The sequence below is a fragment of the Pleurodeles waltl genome, chromosome 4_1 (genome assembly GCF_031143425.1).
Source record: "Pleurodeles waltl isolate 20211129_DDA chromosome 4_1, aPleWal1.hap1.20221129, whole genome shotgun sequence".
Classification (NCBI taxonomy): domain Eukaryota; kingdom Metazoa; phylum Chordata; class Amphibia; order Caudata; family Salamandridae; genus Pleurodeles; species Pleurodeles waltl.
Genome location: NC_090442.1, coordinates 343339773 through 343363705, shown reverse-complemented (window position 1 = coordinate 343363705; position 23933 = coordinate 343339773). Strand labels below are relative to the sequence as shown.

Below are 23933 nucleotides of genomic sequence, written 5' to 3'. Positions count from 1 at the left end.
CTTTTGTTTGGCCTCACTTGGCAAATGAATGAGCACGTTGGCTACATTTTCTATTTATCCTTGCGGAGGTGGGGAGAGTGTGGGGCCCTAGATGCTTTCCTTTATCCTCACTGCCACTTCACTTTACCAGCACTTGTTTGTAAGGGATGCTCTGCCTCAGCCCAACCCAATTCGGAACTTGCGAGGAAGTTTGCTCTTGCAGACTCGAGGTGCACCACAACCGTGCGCAGCCAGGTCCTGGCATTGTGTGCAAGTGTATATTTATGCTGCGTTTTATGCGCTTGCGGTTACTTTGTGTTGTGTTAACCACTGAATCCGCGCCTGCTCGGATGAATGGCACAGAACAAGAGGGCATAATGGGCTCAATCAAGCGTTAGAAAGCGCACAAAGCGATCCAGGCAATTAAAAGCTCACCAGAGTTTAAATGAAATGGCTCTGCTTCTCTCTGCAGAGCGCGCTGAACGGGCTATTATGTGTGGTGTTTTTAATTATGATCGCCCCTAAACTGCCACAGATCTCAGAATGGAGGCGTCTTGCGGGCAAGAATGATTTCCTTGTATTTGCTGTTCGCGTGTGCACACTGTCTTTCCGCACGCCGACAATTTTACTCTTTCTAGGCGACTTGCGGTGTGAGGTCCTGCAGTTTATTCGCGGGGGGGGGGGTGGGGGGGGGGGGCGTTCTAAGTATTTTTTATTTGTTTATTTTTTTTATTTATGGGACCGAGTGGCAGACGTCGACAATTGCCTTGCACTACACCCCAGCCACCAAAACCTACGCTGACTTAGTATTTGAAGCTGCTCTTTCTACTTAGGCCTGCTGAAGCACAGGTGCCTCTCTGCATTTGGTACTCGGCTCTTATCATCGCGCGTGCCTCCCTGATCCAAGCAACTGCACCTGGGTATGCCTCACTGCATTGCACCTGTGTACGACTTCTAGGTTAGCAGTGTGCGCCTCTTGCTTCCCCAACCCACAAACACTGCCTGCACCTCTCACTACCCCTCTATCTGTGCGCTTCAAGTTATTTTCTTGTGATTACGTATCTAGTAAATGTAATTCAAACCTTTGTATGTATTTTATATAGTTTGTAAAGACTCAGTTCATACTGTCCTATTTCAAATGTTTAACACGTTTATGATTTGCACTCTTTCATTTTCAATACCTTTCTTATTAAAATGAACTAGTGTTAGGAATTTTGAATAGTTGTCTGCCTGTGTGTGAGATGTGTTGCACTACAGACTCTAATAAGATTTTGTTTCTCGGTGTTTTCTATTTCAGGTATACAAATGCTATCAGTCCAGCCAGACACCAAACCGAAAGGTTGTGCTGGCTGCAACCGTAAGATCAAGGACCGGTATCTTCTGAAGGCTTTGGACAAATACTGGCATGAGGACTGCCTGAAGTGTGCCTGTTGTGACTGCCGCCTGGGTGAGGTGGGATCCACCCTGTACACAAAAGCCAACCTGATCCTCTGTCGCAGAGATTATTTAAGGTAGGATTCCGCAGCCTACATCCTGGTGTACCCTGTGTCATTCTAAAGAATCTAAGGGAATGCCTTGCAAAAACAAATGTTCTACCTACTAATGTAAATAAAGTTTTGGCTATCTCTGTATACATGTATTTATATCTCTTTTTGTTTTGTTCCACTTTGACATGTTTCTTTTGTTATGAACGGATCAACTTTTGTTTTAGTTATCTCTACATTACAATTTATGAACTGTGGGTTCTCCAAAGAATTATCCGGAAGTTACAAATGGCTTCTAAAGTATTCAACATCTTTCTCAGTGTTGAACAATCTTTCTAGCAAACTTTAGAAATTTGTTGAGAGAGGCCTTAAAAGTACATGGTTTCAAACATTACTTGTTCACTGATCTTACGAAAACAAGAAGTACTTTAGTTAGATCTCCTGTATTATTTTTGTCAGTACACCAAAAATGTATTCCTTGTACAATGTATTTGTTTGCGGGCTTCAATAGTGAAACTGACCCAGAGGGCATTGGAGTGCTGTATAATGAGGCATCTTTGTATGTTGAAAGTGTTAAAAACAGGATCAACGTCTTCAGTTTTTTATCTTTTCATAGCAGGTTTATCTTCAGAGTGATTCGATAGGATAGATGGGGGGGTGAAATTGGGAATAAGTGTGGTGAGGAGTCAACGTAAAAAGGAAGGCATGCGGTATTTAAAAGGAAAGGGCAGTGAGGTGCTACAGTATTTGTTCCTTCTTTCTTGAAAGTGTTATTTATAAAATGGCTTGAATTATTTTTTTAGGTCATTATTTGTATTACTTCAGGATAAAATAGTATAAAATGTAGAGTAATTTTATAAGGATCCCTGAAATATTGTAAAGTTTTAATATATTGCATAACTGACTGTTTAATGTAAATTTACTCAGACTCTCTAGCCAATTGTTAAAGTTCACTGGTTGTAATAATCCGTGAACTCACACAGGAGACTTTGAAATATAAGTGCAAAAACTGGACAGTTGGGAAGATGAATGGAGGTGCATCAGACAGGGATACAGACTGAACACAGGGACCCTAATGTTTTTTTCTGCAATCAGTATTTATATTTGGCCTTCCCAGAATGCTTAGGCGGACACATCTATTTCCCCCCCCCCCCCCCTATAAACTCCTAGCCCTTGTGGCAAGTAATCTTTCTAAGTTCATTGACCTTAGTAGTTTTGCTAGGCTTTATCATTTTTACCTTAGCAGGTCTATTCATGACTTTACACTCCTATATTTTCTAATCTAAGGAACTCCTTCTTAAAATCTACAACCAAAATGTCTGGTGGGGTTGCTTTAAGAAATTGTAAACATTCTGCAAAAGGTGAGTTCATCTGGGGACAGTCATTTTTGTAAACCAGTTTGCCCAAGGGCCACTGAAATTGTCCTTAATCTCCTACATCAATTACTTTGTTTGTGGGGTTTGAAAAGCTTTTCAAAGAGGCTAGTGCTGTCCTATTCTGTGAGACTGTGGTTGGTCTGCATGCTATTCCTCTGAAACTATGTATGATCATCTATCATTGGAATTGCAATGCTCAGCTGCTATCTGAAGGACAAAGGTGTGAATGAATGGGAAGCATGAACTACTCTGTAGTCCTTTCTCAGAATGTTGAAGCTCCATGGGATTTGATGTTGGGAAATCTTCATATGTGGCATCTGTAGTGTGGTGATAGTTGTTAACATGTCAACTTTCTGTGATATTAATTTTCCAGTGATTCTATTTGGCAGCTCTCTAGACAAGGGTAAGATGAGTTGTGGAAATGCATTATTGCATACAGCAGGGTGCATGCCATCCCAACAGTCATATTGATGAAATCAGAATTGAGCTTTCCTACAGAGTAATACAGAGTCAGGCAGTCACTTACTATTTCTATCCCAGAAGATCATATGCCTACATGTACTTGTATGTGTAATATATTTGGATCAAGTGTTCATATAGAGAACAGCGACTGTCTTTTACTAATTTTCATTTTAATTTTGCATGTTATCTGAATAGAATGAATAATGGGAGAACATGGGTTTCTTTTTTAGGCTGTACATTCAACTCTAACTCTATAGGAATACTTATAGTTCATACATGTCAAGCACTTTACGGCCAGTTTGAGGATTGGTTTTCTAAGACCATTGGTTAGAAGTCTGTATTCCTCCCCGCCCCCAAATAGAAAGTCAATATACATTTAGCACAACCGTATTATGCCTTGGAAGATTTATGTGGGCTATGTAACACTGTAAAAGTGTTTTTTTATTTTTTTATTTTATTTTTTTAAAAATATTTACTGCACATGCAGGATGGGAATAGTTGTACAGAAGGTTTTTTTTTAATGCACAAAACTGGATGTAGACACGTTTTCAGCTGTTTTCAGTAAAGGCACATTGTTTCATTTGAACACAAGGAGAATGTGCAAGTTGGTATTGGCTGGAGGGAAATTGTGGCTTAACTACCACTAGATATACTTATTTACAAGTAGAAGTACTTATTTACAAGTAGAAGTACTGCCTATCATTAATTCTCACATATGTTGAACATTGGCTGTGTTGGAAAAGCATGGGATATTTTCCATACTAAAGAGATAGAAAGTTTCTCCCCCTTCTTTTAGAACACATAGCTTGTTGCTTTTGTAAGCTACACTTGTGCACTAGGGTGCTAGTTGATTAAATAACACTTTATTTTGCTTTAAAGCCTATTTAGAACTTAAAAGATGCTTTTGATTACATTGTGTGTGTTTTTTTTTTTTTTTTTTTTTTTTTTTTTTTTGGCAATTCATTATGTTTAATTGCATTTCTGTGGTAAAATATTTGTGCTAAAAATATATAAATTAAAAAAAAAAAAATACAATTTACCCGTATTTAAATGTGGTTTAGTAGGCTAAAGCACTTTGTCTATCCTCAAAAATAATAATTAAAGAACTGTATATTCAGTCTGTTTATTTTTTTTCACTTAAAATGTGTTCTGCGATTGTTCTGGAAGCCCAGTCTATGCTTTGAAAGGATACATGTCCTGTTCACTAATGCTTTCTTGAAATGGATTTTAGAAAGCAGCACTGTATACCACACTTGTGCTACCATGTTTCTGTGATTCTATTCATATTTCCTTCATAGATTTATTCCTGTAGATGACATTAATTATTCCTGACTTTGCCTGCTGTAAGTAGGAGTATTACTACATTGTGATTATGTTATGGGAAGTGCCCCCGTCCACTGCAAATAAATGAACCTTTTTATATATTTGGAAAATGCCTGTATTCAGTGGCTACTGATGTGACATCCGCTAGTAGTGTACAAATAAAATTGTCTTTCAGTTGCTCACTATCAAGCTTCCTCAAGTCGTGAAATAAGATTTTGGGTTTGGAATTATTACTAGTGCTTGAAGTCTATTAAGATCAGAACTGTAAAAGGATACCTTAAATACATACACTACTCGGACTGTTACCTAATGATCACATCTCTGTTTACGGTGCAAACATATTGTGTAATTAAGTATATGTACAAACGGCAAGCCCTGCAGCTAATGAGTCGAACACAACCTTAATATAAGGTCCAATCTATAATTGTTTATTGAAGTTCAATATGGTTGTTTCTTCTTCTAATTTGGTTACGATTGAAAATCGCACAGACTGTAGATGGTAGCCAACAGTGTGGCGTTCTGTCCTTTCTGGGGGTTCTAACCTAACGGGTTCTAAACTAAACCTTTTCCCTTGAGTTTTCATAGTTTCTGTGACGTTAATCATTGAGAATCAGATAGCATCCTGCCACACCACTCGTTAATTATTTTATGCTCCATAGAATGCACCTTGTATTAAGTACACCTCTAAATACAGAAGGAACTTGACTTGCGGACTTAAGCAATAGGGTAAATGTGTTTAGACCGCAAGCAGCAAATGCTAATTGATAACATGTAATTTCATGTTTATGTAGAGATGCCTATAATTATTTTTAAAATTTGATCTGCCTACACTAGTGTAGCCACGTCTTCCAGGTACAAACTGCACATTTTGATAAGCAAGAAGCATTTACAACAACCGGTTACCTTTTTATAAGAATTAATTTTCTTTGGGTGCTTCATTCCAAAGACTAGAGGCCACATTGATTTGTCCTCGTGTTGTAAAAATATATAATTTCTGAAATAGCCACTGTGAGGCATGGAAACATGCTTAACTTGTTCCTTTGCAATGATGTACGATTTTGTAATTGATAACCTGTTTTGTTCACAAATCGTTCAATTCTACATGAATCATTTTTCACTTGGACTTGCTTTCGAAATGAATTGTACCAAAGTCATCTTGACAGACCGATAAAACATTGAAAGATTAAGCACTGCCTCAAAAATAAAAACTATTTTTTTAAGTCGTGCCCCAATAGCATTACAGTGATCAGAGCCGCAACTGCGGTCATTATTTTCAGGACCGCAATTTTTCTGGGAATCATAGCTCATTCATCCACTAGTATGGAATATGCTTGTGTTGTAAGGCATTCCCAAAAAAGTTGTGCAGTAAAAGCATTGATTCTACTCTATGAAGCATAATTTGAAATCGACATTGCTTCATTGTTCTGAAAGGAGAATAACTAACTGCAATATTTGAAATGCACAATTTGCGATTCACGTTCTCTTTGATATTTCTCCTAGCTCTGTTTAGTTACTCCTTTCTTCTGCCTCCTTGAGCCCTTCAGATCTTCTAAAATTAATTGCTTTCTCATGAGTGACTACATTTTACACGATCTTGTTTTTATGGGATAATAGCACTTGGTTGCCACTCACCAGCAGATATATTTCTTGCTTCTGCATCTAACTCACGCCTTTTCACTGAGTCGAATTTGCCTTGGCCAAATGCCCTACTTCAACATTCAGGAAAGTGCTGCAAAATGCTAAAGAAGGGACCATTTCACAAGCCCCAATTACAGCAGCTAGCGAAGACCTTTATTGCCTTCCCACCAAGAGAGTTAGCTGTGGAATATACTGTCCATCCACGCCCTCTCCGTATAATACCCGTCTACACTTTAAGCCGAAAGTCCTGTCAATCATCTATCATATTTAAAGTACTTTTGCACAAATCGGGAGACATTTAAGCAAAATATAAGGAGATTTTGTGGAATGTTTTTACACAATATAGTACATTTGTTGCATACTTACCACATAAGTAGGAAATCAATTTGCAATGGCTACCTCGTGGATTTGTGGGGCATTGTACAATCGATTTTGGCCTAGATTGCCATCAAGAGCACAAAGAGCATGTTAAAGCTGGCCCCTGTGACAGGGAAGCAGTCAACTTTAAATACATAGAGGGGAACATGATAGCCCCCACATCTAGATACTGCCACTTAACTCAAGCCGGTCATCTTTTTTTGCCTAGCTGCTTGCCTCTGATAAACTAACTTAGCTAGGTCTTTCGTTCACGTGCTTGTCATGCAGTATCTTTTTCTTAATGTAACCAGACAACCATGAACGAAGTACAGTTGGAAACTAAAACCTCATTAAACGAACTCACTCGATGGAACTTGTTTTTGTATTGTTTTCAAACCTCACCCTTTCTTTGCTATTTAATATACAATCGGGAATGTAAGTTTATCCATAGGCACAAGCATTCAATACATTTTTACCTGACGTGGATAAGAGTCTGCATTTACTTAATTATATAGTGCACGTTTGAAGCCTGTGACAAAACTAGGATCCTTGACATGTCATGTGAGTGTTGAAAGGATCTTGTAGCAGGCTCATCTCTCAGGCCTTCCTTTTTTTAACAGGTGAACTGGCACTGCGCATTAAGTTGTCTTCATCGGTTGCTGGATTTGTTAGACGTCCTGCATTTTCTCTCTGTGATGGGGATGTATTGGGACAGAACTACTTAGTATAATTTTCGTTTTCTGAAGCTTTTCCAATGAGTTCATAGATTCCTTACGTACAGACCTTTGAAATCAGCTCAGACAAAATTAATGTGTGACCACTGATCATCCAGATTTGAAGTTGTGATACAGTTGCCACTGTAACGCAAGCCAAACAGCAATGCAACACAAAGTCAGGGTGGGCTCTGTCTGTTAATTTATTCATAGTATTGCTTAGAATCTATTCACACGTATTTAAGGGAAGTTATCTACTTTCAACACTAATTCATCCTCAAAATATTTGAATGTACTCTGATGCTCAGTCAAGTTTGTTATGCTTTACACAACACAGGAGATTAATCTAGCCTTTCCTGTCTACTGAAGATGTTCAAATAAGCTGGTGAAAGCTTCTTTTCCTAAATCAATTCTATTTGTACTCGGTATACCTTGAATGATTGGCAAACAATGCTTCCCTTACCACCTCTTTCAAAGTGTGGAACAGCCCCACCTCACTCCATTACCGCCCTTCCCCACAACATGGGCCTGAAAACTGAGTCAAAGGCTAATAAGTGGTAATGGAGAATAGAACATTGACCAACTTTGCCTGAACATGAGACTGCAGGAAAGAGCATGGAAACAGGATGGCTTTACTGGAGTGACTGAAATTCAGAAGTAACACCGTGTTGCACAAGACATGGTTTGACATTTTCCATGATTATTTGCTGTGTAATGCCCATTGTTTGAATGTATCTGCCAGTTTGCTGAATCTTGAGCATATTTCTTTTCATATGTCAATTTTTCCTAAATTGCAGCAGCACATGATCTGTTAGAGAGGCAGCAAATGTGCGTAATTATCAACTGCTCCACACTCGCTGCACTGCCTAACTGCACTCCTTATTGTGATACAGCAGTAGGTTTATCCGTTTAACGAAGACCACTGCAACATCCATCTTAGGGCAAATGCTAAGCGACTTACTTTGCAATGAGGGGGGGCTTCATATGGGAGGTGCTGGGGAAGGGAGTAAGGGGAGGAGCTCTCTCCTTGCCGAGCTCCAGCAGCGCAAGTAATTTGCCTCATACATTTTTTACTCACTTATCTGCATTAGCTGGTGCATTGAATGGCCTGCTAAGATAGGAAGGGAAGAAAGCTGGCTAGAGGAATAGCTGAGTGACACTTGGAAGGACTCTGACCTAGACAGTAAAATGTGTTTTTCCTGCTAGCAGCCAAGACCCCCCCCCCTGCAACTTTTTTTGACCCAAAGTCACCCAACAGTGTAAAACTGCATCTCAACTGCTTTTTTTCACTTTTGTTTGGTGACCAACACTCTAATCCACGTTCGATCATTCTTGACTGTGAACAAAGTTTGTGGTCTTTTTCTCCTTCATTGCTTTACAAATAGAGTGAATGAAATGCATAAAACTGTATAACATTACATCAACCACATGCTACGCTCCAGGCTCTTTATCAAAAAACACACAGTTTGGCTTATGTACACATCACTCAGCCATCCCTAATAATTGACCATTTACTTAGTCATAATAGTACAGTTTACCTTACATATCGGACCCTTTAGATATTTAGCTGTACAACCATGCTTAATTGTTCTGGCCCTCAACATTTCATGATGTGTAAGTGTGTGTTATATATAATATAGAGTCATATTACCTTCTGGCAGCCACCAATAGGTACTGTTAGAATCTTGTGTTCATGGAAAAAGCGTTTTTGTTTTGCTAATGACTTTGGCGCCATTTAACGAATCTTCATCAATTTCAATACTAGTTTGCCACTTAATTCAGCTGTTGTCTGGAAAATTTTGGAGTGATCTTTCTAGCAGCGGCAGAGAAAAAGGGGAGATCCCAAAATTCATTTTCCCCATGCAGTTTCCCATAGTGATTTTAGACACAACTGCAGCTGAGCAGAATTACTCCAAATTTGGCAGAAAACTAGATCTTGGTCCAGAAAGAGTGGTTGTTGTAGTTTGGTGTACATCTGTTTAGTAATTCTGGAGTTATTAAAGTAAAAATATTTGTGTATGTCTAGGTATGCAGATTCTTGCCAGATCTGTGGATCCTCGCACTACAGCAATGCAGTGATTGGCTGACTGCAACCTCAGAGGAAAGTTGTTTTGTGCATAGGGCACTGTTCACAAGGAGGGAAAACAAAATGTGAAAGTGTTAGAGTTCAGGGTAGAGATAACCTGACCCCGTGACCACCTGATAGTGGGGGTCTGTAAGGAACCCCTGTCCAAAAATGTTTTATTTTAGCGTGTGAGGATCTGTTTTATTTGGACCCCAATTAAACATACGCCCACACACATAGCCAGTCACTCACACAGCCACTAACACACACACACACAGTGATACACTTTTAGAAATTGCAATAGCATATATCTTTATTAATATGCTATTTTAGTTTTGAATGTGTTCGATATTACCGGAAGACCTCTTATTTGTCTGAGGATTCTCAACTGATCCGTAAAATGTATTTTTTTTTTTTTAAAGACTTGGTGCATTGCATTTGTGGAAAGACTGCATGAGTTACCTTACCTTAGTTTTAACATTTTTATTTTTAAAATGCATAATAAGAATGAATGTGAATAAAATGCACTTTTAAAATTGTGAAAATGTATGTTACTAAGTTGAACTTGGGAGTCAAATCTAGTACAATTTACATTAAGAGCGAAATTCACTAAAAAAACAAAGGTTAAGAAGAACATTATAGTTTCGAAATGGTATCAATAAAACAGAAATTCACTAAAAAGCTAAAGGCTATAGGGACATCATCAATAGGAAACAGAATAAAAAATAAATAAAACAAAATTGGAAATTCACTGGAGCGCAAAAAAAAAAAAAAAAAAAGTTACAGGGACGTTAAATCAGACTAAGATTGTATACACACAACCATAGAAATTCAACAGTTATCTCAAGTAACTATAACTCATACCCTGGGGTAACTATAGCTTGCATCCTGCCGTGCCCTTTTAATTAGTCCACATGCTATGTCACATCATTGATAATATCACTGCAACATTTGCAGTGAAATTATTGATGAGAAAACTGTGCACAGCCAGGGCCTCTATTGTTTTCTTCAAACAAAGAACAAATAGCAGCTTGCATGGTCCACAAAAGGCCATTTGAATATTAAGTGCAGTACAGGTGTGAGAAAGAGTACAAGCACTGAAACATACAATTCAGTGCCATAATCTTCATAATCAATCCACCACTCATCCTCGTCTGACAAAGACTACTAGCTTTCCCTCTTGATACCACCGGTATCGAACACACTCCATGTCCCTAAAAACTGTTCACTTGGCACCCACCAAGCCTCCAGATCCCCCTGCAATTTGTCATCATTTCTCACGTCTGAATTGCTCCTCCTCAGCCGGAGACTACTTTGAAACATCCTAGACCCACTGAGCCTCCCCTGCACCATTACTCCTATGCAGGTATTAGTCACCCGCAGCCAGGCCAGAACCAAGGCCAGCTGTCGGAAGTGGTAAGACATCTTACCTTTCTGAGGTCAAGCAATGATGTAGCACCAGATCAGACCTCAAAGCCATGGTCCTATGCAATCTGCCCATCACAGCCGACCAGGGGGACCGCACTGTCTCGTAGCCCCCAGATTCTTCATAACCATAGTTCAAAACTTTGCTGTATTCATGTAAATTGTAACCGTTCACAGACTTAATTTGACAAAAAAGATTTCAACTTCACTTCTTTGGTACAGGTGCATTTTTGTAACAAAATGAACAATGGTGAATTGGAATGTTTTAAGGCATTTCTATCTTGCAGTTTGTAAATTTACTAAATCTTTTCTTAGAAAATAACAGAATAGTTCACTTTATAAGATGATGTAGAGACAGAATTAAGATGGTCTATAATAATTTTGCTTTTTAGAATGCTCTTGATTATATATGGGTAAGATTCTATTGCATAAACCAATATCTGTTTCTCTCACTTTTCCATTCTCTGATGTAGGTTGCGCAAAAAAATAAATAAAAAAACTTTCATTCACTGATACTTTTATGCATATGGAAATGCCATCTGTCTGTCTTGCACCTATAAGTTCTACTCTTGACCTCGCCAGGATAGGATGAGTGTCCAAATGATAGCTGATGTAACAATGCTGTGTTTGGAACCTCATGCAATCACAATAGTTAATCCTCTTCTACAGCCTTTATTTTTGAGTCAATCTGTAAAATGGGTTTCTTCAGGAAGCATACTTCTCTTATGTCAAAAATGTCTGAGTTGTTGCAGTTCTCCGTATTCTTACCAGTGCTAGCATGGTTTGCTGTGGAAGGTTAGAAGGTAGTCTGCTATTGGCATAATCTAAAATGATTATTCCCTGTTGCCGGCATGCTATCCATATTCTAAGATACAGCACCCCAAAACATCAGTGTCGGTCAGTAGTTGGCTTTGACTGTCTTCCAGAAAACCTTGCTCCTGTGTGTGTTTTTTTTATTTTTTTTATTTGCTTTGCCATGGGCTGAATGTAATGAAGAGGAAATAGATGCAAATAAAGATTGAAGTAGTCTACCATGAACTACAAAATCTACACTTTTTTTATTAATATATATTTTATTTCTAAATGTTTTCTGTAAGGTACCTAGAAGGGTGCAGAGGGACGTTTTCTGCATTACACTTTTAGTGTCAGTGAAGCTCTAATACCTTAAATAATATACTGTTTAAAACTCACCTAACCTAGCTAAATGCAGGATGGGAACTTTCTCTTTCACACACCATTGCTTGGCACTTTTTTATCCTTGCTTGGACGATATGTTGAAAGAACAACAAAGTGGAGCGTTTCTGCTTAAGGGTCCTCCTAGATCAGCCACATAGACAAATATGGAGAAATGAACCACTTCTCGTCTCCTATGTCCTTCCTCCCACTGCAGAAGTCTGAGGGTTTTCCAACAGGTGGACCATGTTGGCACTGACCATACAATAACTGTGGTGCACATTGTATGATGCTCCTGTAATACATCCAGGCAGGAATATTTGTTTCCTCTTGCTTGTTTCACCTGGATTTGCCCAGGGACTTTGTTTGTGGTACAACAGCATATTGAGTCAGACTACCAGAAATTGACCAGATCTTCAGCTCCTAGGGCCTCCCTCCTGCACCCCCCCCCCCCCTCCCCCCGGTCTTGTTTGTGCAAATCTGTTAGTGAGCTTATGATTGCTCTTTGAAGCATGCTTTGTAAATCTTGCTACCCTCATTCTGTACAGAGAGTTATGCATTCATTTAGCTCAATAAGGTGTGGGGAAGGTCTCCTTCCTCTGATTGGGAAGGAAGATTATAGGAAGTTGAACCGGTAAGCCTCATTTACATTCAAACCATTGTTTCTGGTTGAAGGAAAATAAAATGAAGACACACGTTGTGAATGTGCAGTTGTAATAGTTTATTCAGGATTTATTCTGAAGCTAAAGCAAGTTACCTTTTTTCTTTTTATTCTACCTTCTTACATGAAATGCACTCTATTTTGATATTCAGGCTTGATTGAATTGTATTAACAGATGCTGGACTACTATATAGGCTTCCATCAGAATTGAATGGCTGCAGTACTGGAAAATTCTTAAGCCGTTTTTGCTTTATGAACTTCCATGAAGTTTAGAGTTCAGTGACTTTATGGTTAACTCTGCCAGCTCCTGCTGTACTCTCTCCAACAGTGTTCTTGTATTATTCTGGGTTAATGGCTGGTGACAAGATGATTAGAATAGCTGAATATGTGCAAAGGAAGACTGAACTGAAGATGTGGGTCTATGGGATGACAATCATTTGAGTAGTAGAATCACTGGATAATTCTATGCACTGGAGGGGTCATTTTAGAAGGGACCACTCTGATCGGTACATGTTGATGGAGGTCACTCCCGCACTGTCGCTCCATCTTATGGAGGTTTTGTCCATTGAAGCTGAAATCCATGATCTTAGAAATACTTTCTTGGTAAAGGCCAATTATTTCTTCCTGCAGGTACAGGTATGAAAAACATATGTAAAATGATCCCAGGGCACTTTTCTGGTCCTGCATCCAGGTGTACCCTGGCTTGAGAAGGTCACAAAACCATTATCATATGCCTCCCATTTCCCCACACTATCTGGAGCTATTCAAAATAGTCCTTTCTTTTCAACTGAAAGAGATGGGATTTATAAGCTGTTGAAATACCCTCTACTTTTGTTATCCGTCCAGGACGTTCAAGACATCAACATTGCAGCACAGCTGTTTCTTATAAAAATACTGGGCTATTAGTAAGGATTGATAATATTGTCCATAATGGTGATATAGCTCTTGAAAGCAAACTCTTGTGGGAAAGGCTTGATCAGCTCAGATCATTATGTATTGTAGAACATATGTCCTTTATGGTGTAGGATCAACTGGATGGTTGATAACAATGCCACCATCGTGAATCTGATGGGTAAGATTTTTGCAAAGGAGTTAGGTGCTTGACTCCATATTGGGGTTAAACAAATACTGTGATGTGACTGCAGTCCATGGGAAAACAATATGTCTATAAGTGGGTATGGTTGTTCAGGGCTCCCAATAGTTGCCACCCATGTTTATCTTCAACTTTTAACATACCCTCTAAGCTTTTTGACTGCCTGTAAATAATTGCACCAGGGAATGGTATTCCATTCCTCCCACTTCCCCCTCGTTCCCCAAGTAGTCTCAACCTAGACCCATGGAAAAAACACCATCAATCCATTTACTACAGATAGTATGCAGACTAAGAAGATACTTTTCTGAATCAGCAAAGTAGGGGGGTTTTAGGTACAAAGTAGCTGATATAGACTGTATTGTCTGCCTTTCAGATGTCAAATATTGTCATGATCTAGCAGCCCAAAACATCCTCTGAAATCCTTTTCGTTCCTTTCAACTGCAGTCCTGGTCCTGTGCAGGGAAGTACAGAAGTATTGTTTCCCTATATTTTTCTCAGGGCCAGTGTTGTAGTTCATGATTGCTGCACTTTATTGTCCTTCATGGAAAAGGTAATAAAGACTCCCCTGCACAACCCACCTACAACATTAACATCTATTCCTACACTCACAGAATTTAACATTGATGGGTATTGTCTTAATAGTGGTAGGGTTTTCTCACCTCCAAACCAGCCAGTATATAGGTAGGTCCCAAGATCAGAACCTTATTTCCTGTCAGATTTGAGTACTGTTCAAGAAAACCGTTTCGTTACATATATCCAACAGAAATATTTACTCTGGCTTTTTGTTGCAACTATAATACATATAAAGAAGGAAATGTGAAAAAAATAATCTCTGAAACCCCTATTAAAAAGTAAGGTTATGCTATTTGAACTATATCTAGACTATAACAGACCACTAACTGAATCTATCACTTTATCAATTATAGTAACAATGGGCACACGCCTTCTCTAAGGGAAAACCTGGTCACTACTTTGCACTGTACAGGAAGGACGTTAAAAGGATTTGGTGAAAATACTGTGATGAGGAAGGTAAAAGAAAGTACAGATTAGCTTTGAAAGAGTATCACAAAGCATGCTGTACCGATGTCCTAATTTCTATTCTGACAAGATTACTATGGGTCAGAAATGTCCTAAAACATTTTGAGTGGTCAAATAACTATCTGATCCTGGGAGGATACCATCTCCTTCCTCCCTCACAGCTGCAATGAGAACAATTGGCTGGTCCCGGCTGAGGTGGTATACATTCAAGCCTCTTTATTGTCTGACTTTTCAGCATCAGTTGCAATCAGAATTCACGTTTGCTAGGACCACGACTGCTGTTGCTCAAAAGCAGCCTGGCAATGGAAATTCACATGGACTCTCTTCTAATTCCTTCTCCATTTTGCTTTAGGGCTGGCTACAGCACATAATCTTTCTAGCTCGAAGTCACAGCAACTCAGAATTCATCTCGATAGTGGAGGCACAGCTGCACTGATTCTACTCAGTTTCTGTGCATCTTTCAACATTATCACACAAGCTACTCCTAAAAGAGATCGGAGGATATGGGTGTTAGAGACCAGGCTCTGACCTGACTAGTTTAATTTTTACAAGATCAGACCTTTCAGGTTTTTGCCACCAACCACACCTCCAATTTCCATCTATTTCCCATAAGAGTACCTTAGGTATTGGCTCTTAGCTCTATGTTTTACATTTATGTGCACCCCCTGGCAGCCATTGTGGAAGGCTGTGGTCTTTGTTTCTTATGCAGACAATACTCTGTTCCTCTTTTCCATTTCACCTAAGGAAGATCATAGCTCATAGCTCTGAGACCTTGAACATCTGAAGGTGGCCACCTGGATGAACAACAATTCCCTGAAAGTAAGTGGAGACATGGCTGAGGTTTTGCTAGTGGGTATTAACCCTCCTCTCAGGGGAGATATCCTTGGAACTTCCCCAGTTCCTGACTCTGTGGTTTCGAACTTGTGTTTTTGGCTTGATGATGAGCTCGCAATAAAATTTCAAATGTCCAAGGTGGCCTCTACTTGTCTAACTATCTTAAGGTGGCTTAAGAAAATTCTTAGGTTACTGCCAGTTTCTGCCCAATTTACAGTAATTCAGGCTCTGGCAACATTCTTCATCTTGAGTCCTCCAATGTCTCACTCAAATGTCTGCAGTTGGAACAGAATACTTCTGCTAGATGGTTATTGCATCTCCCTAAATATTCTTCTATATCCAATCTTCTCCAAGATCTCCACTGGCTGCTGGTGGAAAAGCAAATGCAGTTTAAAGTACTATGCTACATGCCTAAAGCCATGCCAAATGCAGGTCCTCTGTACTTAAGATTGTTGGGAACACGTTTCTGTTCCAGCCATTCCTGCCATTTTAGTAACTAATCTTTGTGTAGTATTCCGAAGCAGAAAAACTCATCAGTGTGGTCGAGGTTTATTTTTTTTTTATTTTTTTTTTTTTATCTGGGTCCTAAGCTGTGAAATGCACTGCCCGTGTTGATGAGACTGTGCCAATCCCAAAGTGCTTTTAGGAAACTTTTGAAGTCCTGGCTCCTCTAATTCACCTTTTTGTTATACCGGTTCTGATAGTTTACTAAACGTGCCTAGCGCTGGGAAACCCTGTCGAGTAGTTATGCGCTCTATAAAACTACATTATTAATACCTTCATGTCAAATGACTGTTTTGATCAGTTATTTAGAGGTCCCAGTTCCCTTCCAGATTTCCCAAACATTTATGCCAGACTAGGTAAATGTACCAAAAGGTTGTGCAACAATGGCACATTATTAAACTCTTTCATGATCCTTGATCAAATTGTAGAACTAAATTACTGTGAATTGTAATTGCCTCATTTTTCTTCACTGTTTAACATGATGGGTAGAACCATTCTTTGTGGAACAATTTCTGATATGGGCAGGAAGTTTTTCCTGCCCAAAGGACAGTGGTGTAGGCCCTGGGCTGTGGTCACTCTAATTCTTTTAAATGTTCAACATTTAATTTGTCTGCTTGAAACTAAACCTGGTCTAGAAAGGCGGTTTAGAAGTCTGGATCCATGCTTGGAATCTTTCATTTCTAGAAATGCGTTACAAGTTTGAAGGCCTCCTGCCTTTTGAGCCTTTGCTTGTGCACTATTTTTTAACATGTAAGCAGAGATTTCAATATCTATTCTAAGCCAGACAAAATTATTACATTGCAAACCCAGTTGGGAAAACGTTACTTCCATTGATTTCCTGACAACTGGTTTGCCGTGCATGTATGCAGAGTAATTAAAAAATGTTTGAGTACTTCAGCATATGATCGATTCCGTTTTCACAAATGGATCAGGTTTTTTTAATTTGTGGTAATATTTGAAAAATATTGGAAATCTAATTTCCCTAATAATGCATTGAAGCTTTGCCATTTACACAGATCACTGGTCCTCCAGCTCCCATGTCTATCGTTCACTCCTTCGGTTTAAACAACTACGCATGTTGGACATGACAAAAGGATGTTATTTGAATTAGCAGCAGTGGGGCCAACAGAGCTGTACCCAGCAAGTCAAGCTCAACATGGTCAAATCCGACTGAATTACTCCAATGGTAAATCTGGTTCTACAGTGCCGGTTCTCAGATGTTGTGATACTCAATAGCATTTGTTGTTTAAAAAAAAAAACGTGGACTGTTTAATATAATCTGTGTTCAGGCTGTCACCGCTAAGCCCCTGGTATTCTCAATCTGTTGACTGCCACACCCATGCAGCATTTTAACTGGCTGTCATAGTAGAAGGGGAGTAGTAAAGCATGGAGTGAAGTGGATGTTTGAATCAGGGGGGTTGAAGGAAGCATTAATACCAGTATGTCTTGATGCTTTCCAAAATTGAAAGATGGTAAGGCAGATCTGGTGACTTGTTTTCAGAAAGACACATACCTTTATTCCTCCTTTCTTCCTTGTGCCACTAGGTTGTCAAATAAAGTAAAAGTTCAACCGTCTATTCTTTCTATAAGCCAAGAGTAAAGTGCGGGGAAATAAGATAATTCAGCTAGCTTAGAAGATAGCACATTGCCATGTGAATGATTTTTGTGTTATGGACTGCATCAGAGTTTCGGGCCATATGGTTTTGGGCACAGGAGCGAGGGAGCAGGTGGACAGACTTGCGTCAAATCCTGCATCTAAAGGTTTAGAATGAAGTCCTTATTGGTGTCTTCCAAAGTGTGAGGAATCATTGCACATTTGACCTCTGTTTCCTAAACCTGTTGTGTAGCTGTGCCTGCTGAGTCCTGTAAAGGGTCTGCACACACTTTGAGAACCATTATGGGTAACTCCCAAACTTCTGTAGCAAAAGTACTAAGTTGCTAAGGCACAGTAAGTCGTTGTCTTGGAAAACCTAGTTGCCTGACTAAGATTAATCATGTTTGAAACTTGTTTTTTACGTATGCATGCTTGGCCTTGCCTTCTTGTGTACTTTCAAGTGGCAGTAGCACATAGACATGATTATTGAAAGAATACGTTGATGTACAGTACGTTTTAACATAGGTTAGGTCTTTAGAGGTTCTCCTTCCGGATAAGTGGGGGAAGGAAGACAAGATAAATGTAGAAATCTGTTTGTTTCTGGGTGCCCATGGTTAGTGTGGATGTCAACAGCTGTGTACAGCTCCATTGGGAGTAATGGGGACTGGGCACATAGTGTGCTATGACTACTGTGCATGGAAAAACTGATGTCTGCTGTGAATCCTTGATCTTGTATTGTCTAACCTGTGACTTCGCCCATACCCCTTACAATGAGCATAAACTGTCAGATTCTGTTAATTGTTTTTGAAATGCTGCCTTAAAGCATTTCTGTCCTCTCTTCCATTAATAATGTCATTTGAGTTAATTGACCACACGTGAGATCATGAGCAATGTTTTGCTGATAGAAAGTTTTAAGGTCTGCATAGCTTAAAATAACAGAGGAATTTCAATGTTTTTTTTACCTAATCTATTTTTTGGAAGACTTTCTGATTTTTACAAACAAACTTTAACTTTATTCACAAAATAATTTACTTTGTTATAAATATGTGTGTTTCATAATAGATTAATGTGAGTCAGAGGTTCTTTTGGTGTGAGAAATCTGGTTGTTGGTTGATTGGGATATGAACCTTGGTCAAGCTGCAACCACAATTCTTGTTTGGGGCAAGGCAGAAGCAAACCCAAAAGTTACCTGTGCTCACCTTTTGGTAGTTTGGCACCGAACAATCTGGCTTTTTAAGGCAATTTGTAAGTGTTTGTGCAACACTTCAAACAAAAGGAATCCATACCAGGTTAGGAAAAATAGAGTAGATTTTCATAAATAAAACAAGACCAAAATGACACATCCAATCATTAGCGTTTATAAACATAGTGCCAATCGGGGATATCTAGTCCTGTGGGACAAGGACAAAGTCCTAAGACTCAGGCTGACCGTGATTGGGTGTAAGCTGGCTGCCGGGTCCCATTTAAGGTCTCTGAGCAAAGCACCTTAAATCCTGGTGCGGAGCTTTGTGTGGATCGTAGTCAAAGATTCATCATGCAGGCGATATTTTGGTTCTGAAATGTGGTGAGTCTACAGTGTCATGTGCTGTTGAGTAGAAATTGAGGATCCTGTTGACCAGGCTTGCAATGCGTAGGCCAGTGTCGGATGTGTTGCTCAGTGGAAGTGATGCATCAGTTCTGATGAGCGGTAAAGCTGTGATGCAGAGGTTCGGCGTTGTTGTTGAGGATGTCATCTATGAGGACCTTCTCCGGAGAAACATTGAAGGCATTGAGCAAAACACAAGATGTGGGGTGTGGCAGTGATGTAATTCCATTGCAGTGGGTCCAATTCAATGGATAAGTGGCAATGCTTTGCTTCTGCTCGAGGCTGCACCACTTTACCAGAGGAACTGATGCATCTTCTTGGTTAGCACCTTAGGTCTGCTTCCAAGGGTTCAGGCCTAGGATGGCACCGCTTGGCAGGGTTGACTCATTGATGGCAGAGCCCAGGTGCAGAAGGAGGGTTGTTGGAAGTCTTATCTCCCTGAGTCTTCAAGTCAGTAGGTCAGCCAATTAGCCCCTGGAGTCACTCTGGGTTCTGAGTTAGAGAGATGAACGTCCAGTCCTTCTCACTCCCAGGAAAGAGGGCAGCAGGCAACAGCTCAGCGAAGCAGAATGCAGTCTAGCAGAGTGACACTCCTTCCACAGCACAGCAGTCCTTCCTGGCAGAGTATCTACAGGTCCATAAGTATACTGAAATGGTGGTGACTGAGGTCCAGTTCTTATATTCAGTGGTGCGTTTGATGTGGGGGAGACTTCAAAGACCTACCTCTGAAATGCACAGATGTCTGGTCGTACTCCATCTCCCACGGTGTGTGCTTGCCGAGAATGAATACACAAAGTCTGACTACACTCAGTCATGTGACAATAGATAGGCTGCAGGCAGCAGGTGGCTAAGGCAAGATGCCAACTTTTCTGAAACTGTTCTGCATTCAGTCCATCAACTGTTCTTTTTTTAACTTTTCTGAAAGTGGCACTTTCAAGTTTGCCATTAAAAATCGGACTAATCTGTAAGATAAGATTTTAAATTTTGTTCCCAGAGACACCAAACATGAAGGGGTTATCTCTTCCCAATGTTAAGCTATGGGAGAGATTGGCCTTGCAATGGTTAAAAACTAATCTGAGAGATTATCATCACCCAGACACGCACAACTAAAAAGTACATGTCCTAGTTTTTAAATACATTGCACCCTTCACTCTGGGCTATCCAAAGCTTAACCCTAGGGGTGACTTACATGTATTTAAAAAGGAAGTTTAAGGCATGGCAAAAGGTTGATTTTACCAGATCGAAATGGCCGTTCAAAACTACACGCAGGCTCTGCAATGGCAGGTCTGATTAAAGGGCTACTTAAGTAGGTGGCACAATTGGTGCTGCAGGCCTATTAGTAGCATTTCATTTACAGGCACTGGACATGTGTAATGCACTTTACCATGGACTTATAAGTAAATTAATTATACCAATTGGTTATATGCCAATGTTGCCATATTCTAGGGGGCGCGAACAAGCACTGGTTAGCGGTGGTAAAGTGTGCAGAATCCGAAGGCCAACAAAAACAGGAGGTCTGAAGGCAAAAAGTTATGGGGAAACGATGCCAGGTCTAACAACCTGCAAGAATTAAGAATCCATCCTTAATTACACACTCAAATGTCCGCTTCATTCCCTCGACAAAAATTGAGCTATTGCTACCCAAGGTTGTTGTCTGTCCTGTCAATAAAGAAGTTGAGGGGTTTCCTCTTTTGAGTGAGGCATGGGCTCCCCTTTTCTAATTACTATGTAGGAGCTGCGAGTATGCTAGCTAAGTTGCATGTAGGCTAGCCCAGTAGCTCCTGTAACAGAATTCGGGTGGCAGTGTAATGTTTACTGGGCTTGAACTGAAGTATGAATATAGACTTGGATAAATAGTTTCCCGCTTGAGATTTTGAAGTATATTGACTATGTAAGAAATACTTGCTCCCTCCAAATGAGATTTCCAATAAATGCGGAAACCCCAGCCAAAGAGGTGTTTGAGCAAATCATCATACGATTACCATGTAACCGGTAATCGTATGATGTCACTATGACTGATTTTCAATATTTCTTGAATTATTTTGTCGTGTGTACTGCAAAATCATTTGTAATGCTGAATATTCTTTCTCATGGAAAAAAGTTTGCTGGGCCAAATCTATGCTAGAAAGCCACAACCTGTAGAGAGTAAATAGAAGATTTGCAGTAGTGTTCCCGTTGTGTTAAAATGCCAGTGTCTGGGCCTTTGTCTCTCATCTGGTTAAAAAGACACATACAACTATTTTTTTATTTTTTCCGAAACTTCTAAGCATTTTCTCTATAGGAACAATTAGGAATAGAGGACCACCTTTTTTTATTAACATTAACATTTTTGGCCTTGCGTTGTCGTTTTGGAGAGTTCTGAGGTTCCAGTTGGTTGATAGATTATCTGCCTGACACATATGGTTCGTTCACTTTGTGCACCAGTTTAGTTGCACCTATATGAACTGGTCAAAGGTTTATCTATAGCTCTCGTTGCAGTACGGTATGGTTTCTATAAATGTGCTAAAAGTAAATAAAACGATGTTGTTTGTACTGTAGCCAATGGCAAGCAGAGTATCCAAAAACTAGTCAAATGTGAGCTGAAAGCATCGGTTTTGCTCCTCTATCCGTTGTTTGATTTTCTTAAGAGTACAGGTCTATTGCTAAGTGGTGAAGAAATTGATTGTTAAAATTCAGCCCGTCTGTTATTATTGAACCTGATAAGGTAATTGCCATGACGGACCAATAGTTTAAAACGATTTCTTATTCTATTCTTAAATCTAAAAATGTATTTGTTTCTCCTAGAATTATGTTCTTATGCTTTTTGTAAGCTAAAAATGATTTGTATGAAATTGATCCCCTGATTAGATCAGAGTGGTACAGGGGTTTAAGAAAAGGGCATCATTTTTGTTGCAGTCATAGATGAGTGTTTATAAAGCCTAAATAAAAGGAACATCCGCTGAAATGTCTGGTTGTAATGGCCTAACAGGTAAACTCATTGTTAACCTTCCTTCGTAATTGAAAATGTTAATAACTTGAGTGTATAACCCAGAGTATTAAAGTTCATATCCAATGGATCCTATGATTCCAGATTATTATGGAATGGAATTGTATGTTGTGTGATTATGTACCAAATGCCAGGGGTGGACATTATGCGAAGTGATGACTATGCTTGACATTAATGCCCAGCATAAATTGCAGGGCTTTGTTATGCCATTCATAATCTTTCTTAATTATTGTGGTTGACAATTCTCCATTCACTCAGTGAAAGCCTGGTTTGAATTAAGTCACAATTTGTGGATTTGGCCATAAATCGGATTGGCTTAAAGGCCTGTTCTGCCTTTTATGCCAATACCAAGATATTAACTGTTATTTGAATGAATGTAACTGTAGCATACATAGATTGGTTCACGATGGCTCTGCAAGTCTTATGTGCCAAACAGTTTGTCATTTGATTCGTCTAGTAGTTTCTGAAGTAGCAGTGATGCGAGTGAGTGTCCTAGTTAATCTAGATTTCCTGCGGTCCTATTCTTGTGCAAATTGGGGTACTTTACAGTATGCATATTTTGCATTCTACTGTGGACTCTGATGGGCAGTGGACATATTGATTCCTGATTTTTATTCTCTCCATGACGACTTGTCCTTTGCCATAACTATAAACTTGTGTGTGGAATCTGCTTCTGTAGTATTGGTTATAAAATGTTGGGTGATACATAGTGCCAGTTTGTGGTTTCACCAGTAGGCCACACAGTATTTCCTAACTTGATTCAAGATCTGCATGGCTTAGACGGCAGATTTATTGTAGGGATGCACTGCAGATGACCAATGTCTTCTGGCCATTCACTGAAGCATGGAACCTTTAAGTTGCTCTTGTTTGTAAGACATAATTCTAATTAAGGTGGGCTTGTAGATTGACATTTATATAACTTGCAAGAGTGTGGTCCTGGCTTAACATTTCCACGACCAAACATTCTTCTGATTTTATCCACAACAAATTTTGCCATTACGTGAATTGGTGAAAATCATATGTCTGCATAGATAAACTTGTGTTTTATTAGTGTTTCCAGTAACTGGCTTCAAAAAAGATCCATTATACTGAAGGGTAACATTATAAAAAAAGATTTGGTCGAATACCTCATTATAGAAAGGAGGCTATGCAAGATTGAAGAAATCCATAAGATAACAACTTTTGATATAACTGATCACATGCAGTTCCATTCTGCAATTATGTTATGTCTCCTTTGACGGAGAGGACACATGGGGCACTATTTGAGCCTTTGAGTCAAACAATAGACCGTGTTGGCCTTCAAACTCATTGTTAATTTATTAGCCTTTATATATGTCACTGAATATTCAAAGCAAAGCTGCTTTTGCAACCAGGGCTTTGCATTGCAGACTGTCGCATTCGTCTAAAATCTAGTAATTTTCTATTCCCTTTAGATACTCTTCTCTTACTCTGAGAAATGAGCACTCCCAACAAGATTTACTTTGTCGTTCAGTATGCCAAGATTGTGGTTGCACTGCAATCTGTAGCATCGAATTTGGGCAAACCAAAGTCTATGCATTCCTTTACCATGGCGTTTTGCTTTCATCTCCTCCAATGAAGGGTTATCCTACCCTGGAGAATCTACATCTTGGACTGGAATAACT

At 39.4% G+C, this 23933-nt stretch overlaps 1 protein-coding gene across 5 annotated transcripts in view; it reads left to right on the top strand.

Annotated features, from left to right (window-relative positions):
* The window catches only part of LMO3 (LIM domain only 3), an 85142-nt gene that overhangs the window by 6838 nt on the left and 54371 nt on the right, over positions 1-23933 (top strand). For all 5 annotated transcript variants that reach the window (XM_069228481.1, XM_069228482.1, XM_069228479.1 and 2 more), the window contains exon 2: positions 1277-1490. In XM_069228481.1, the coding sequence (XP_069084582.1) occupies positions 1285-1490 (206 nt within the window). In that variant the 5' untranslated portion in view covers positions 1277-1284. The remainder of the gene's footprint in view (positions 1-1276; positions 1491-23933) is intronic.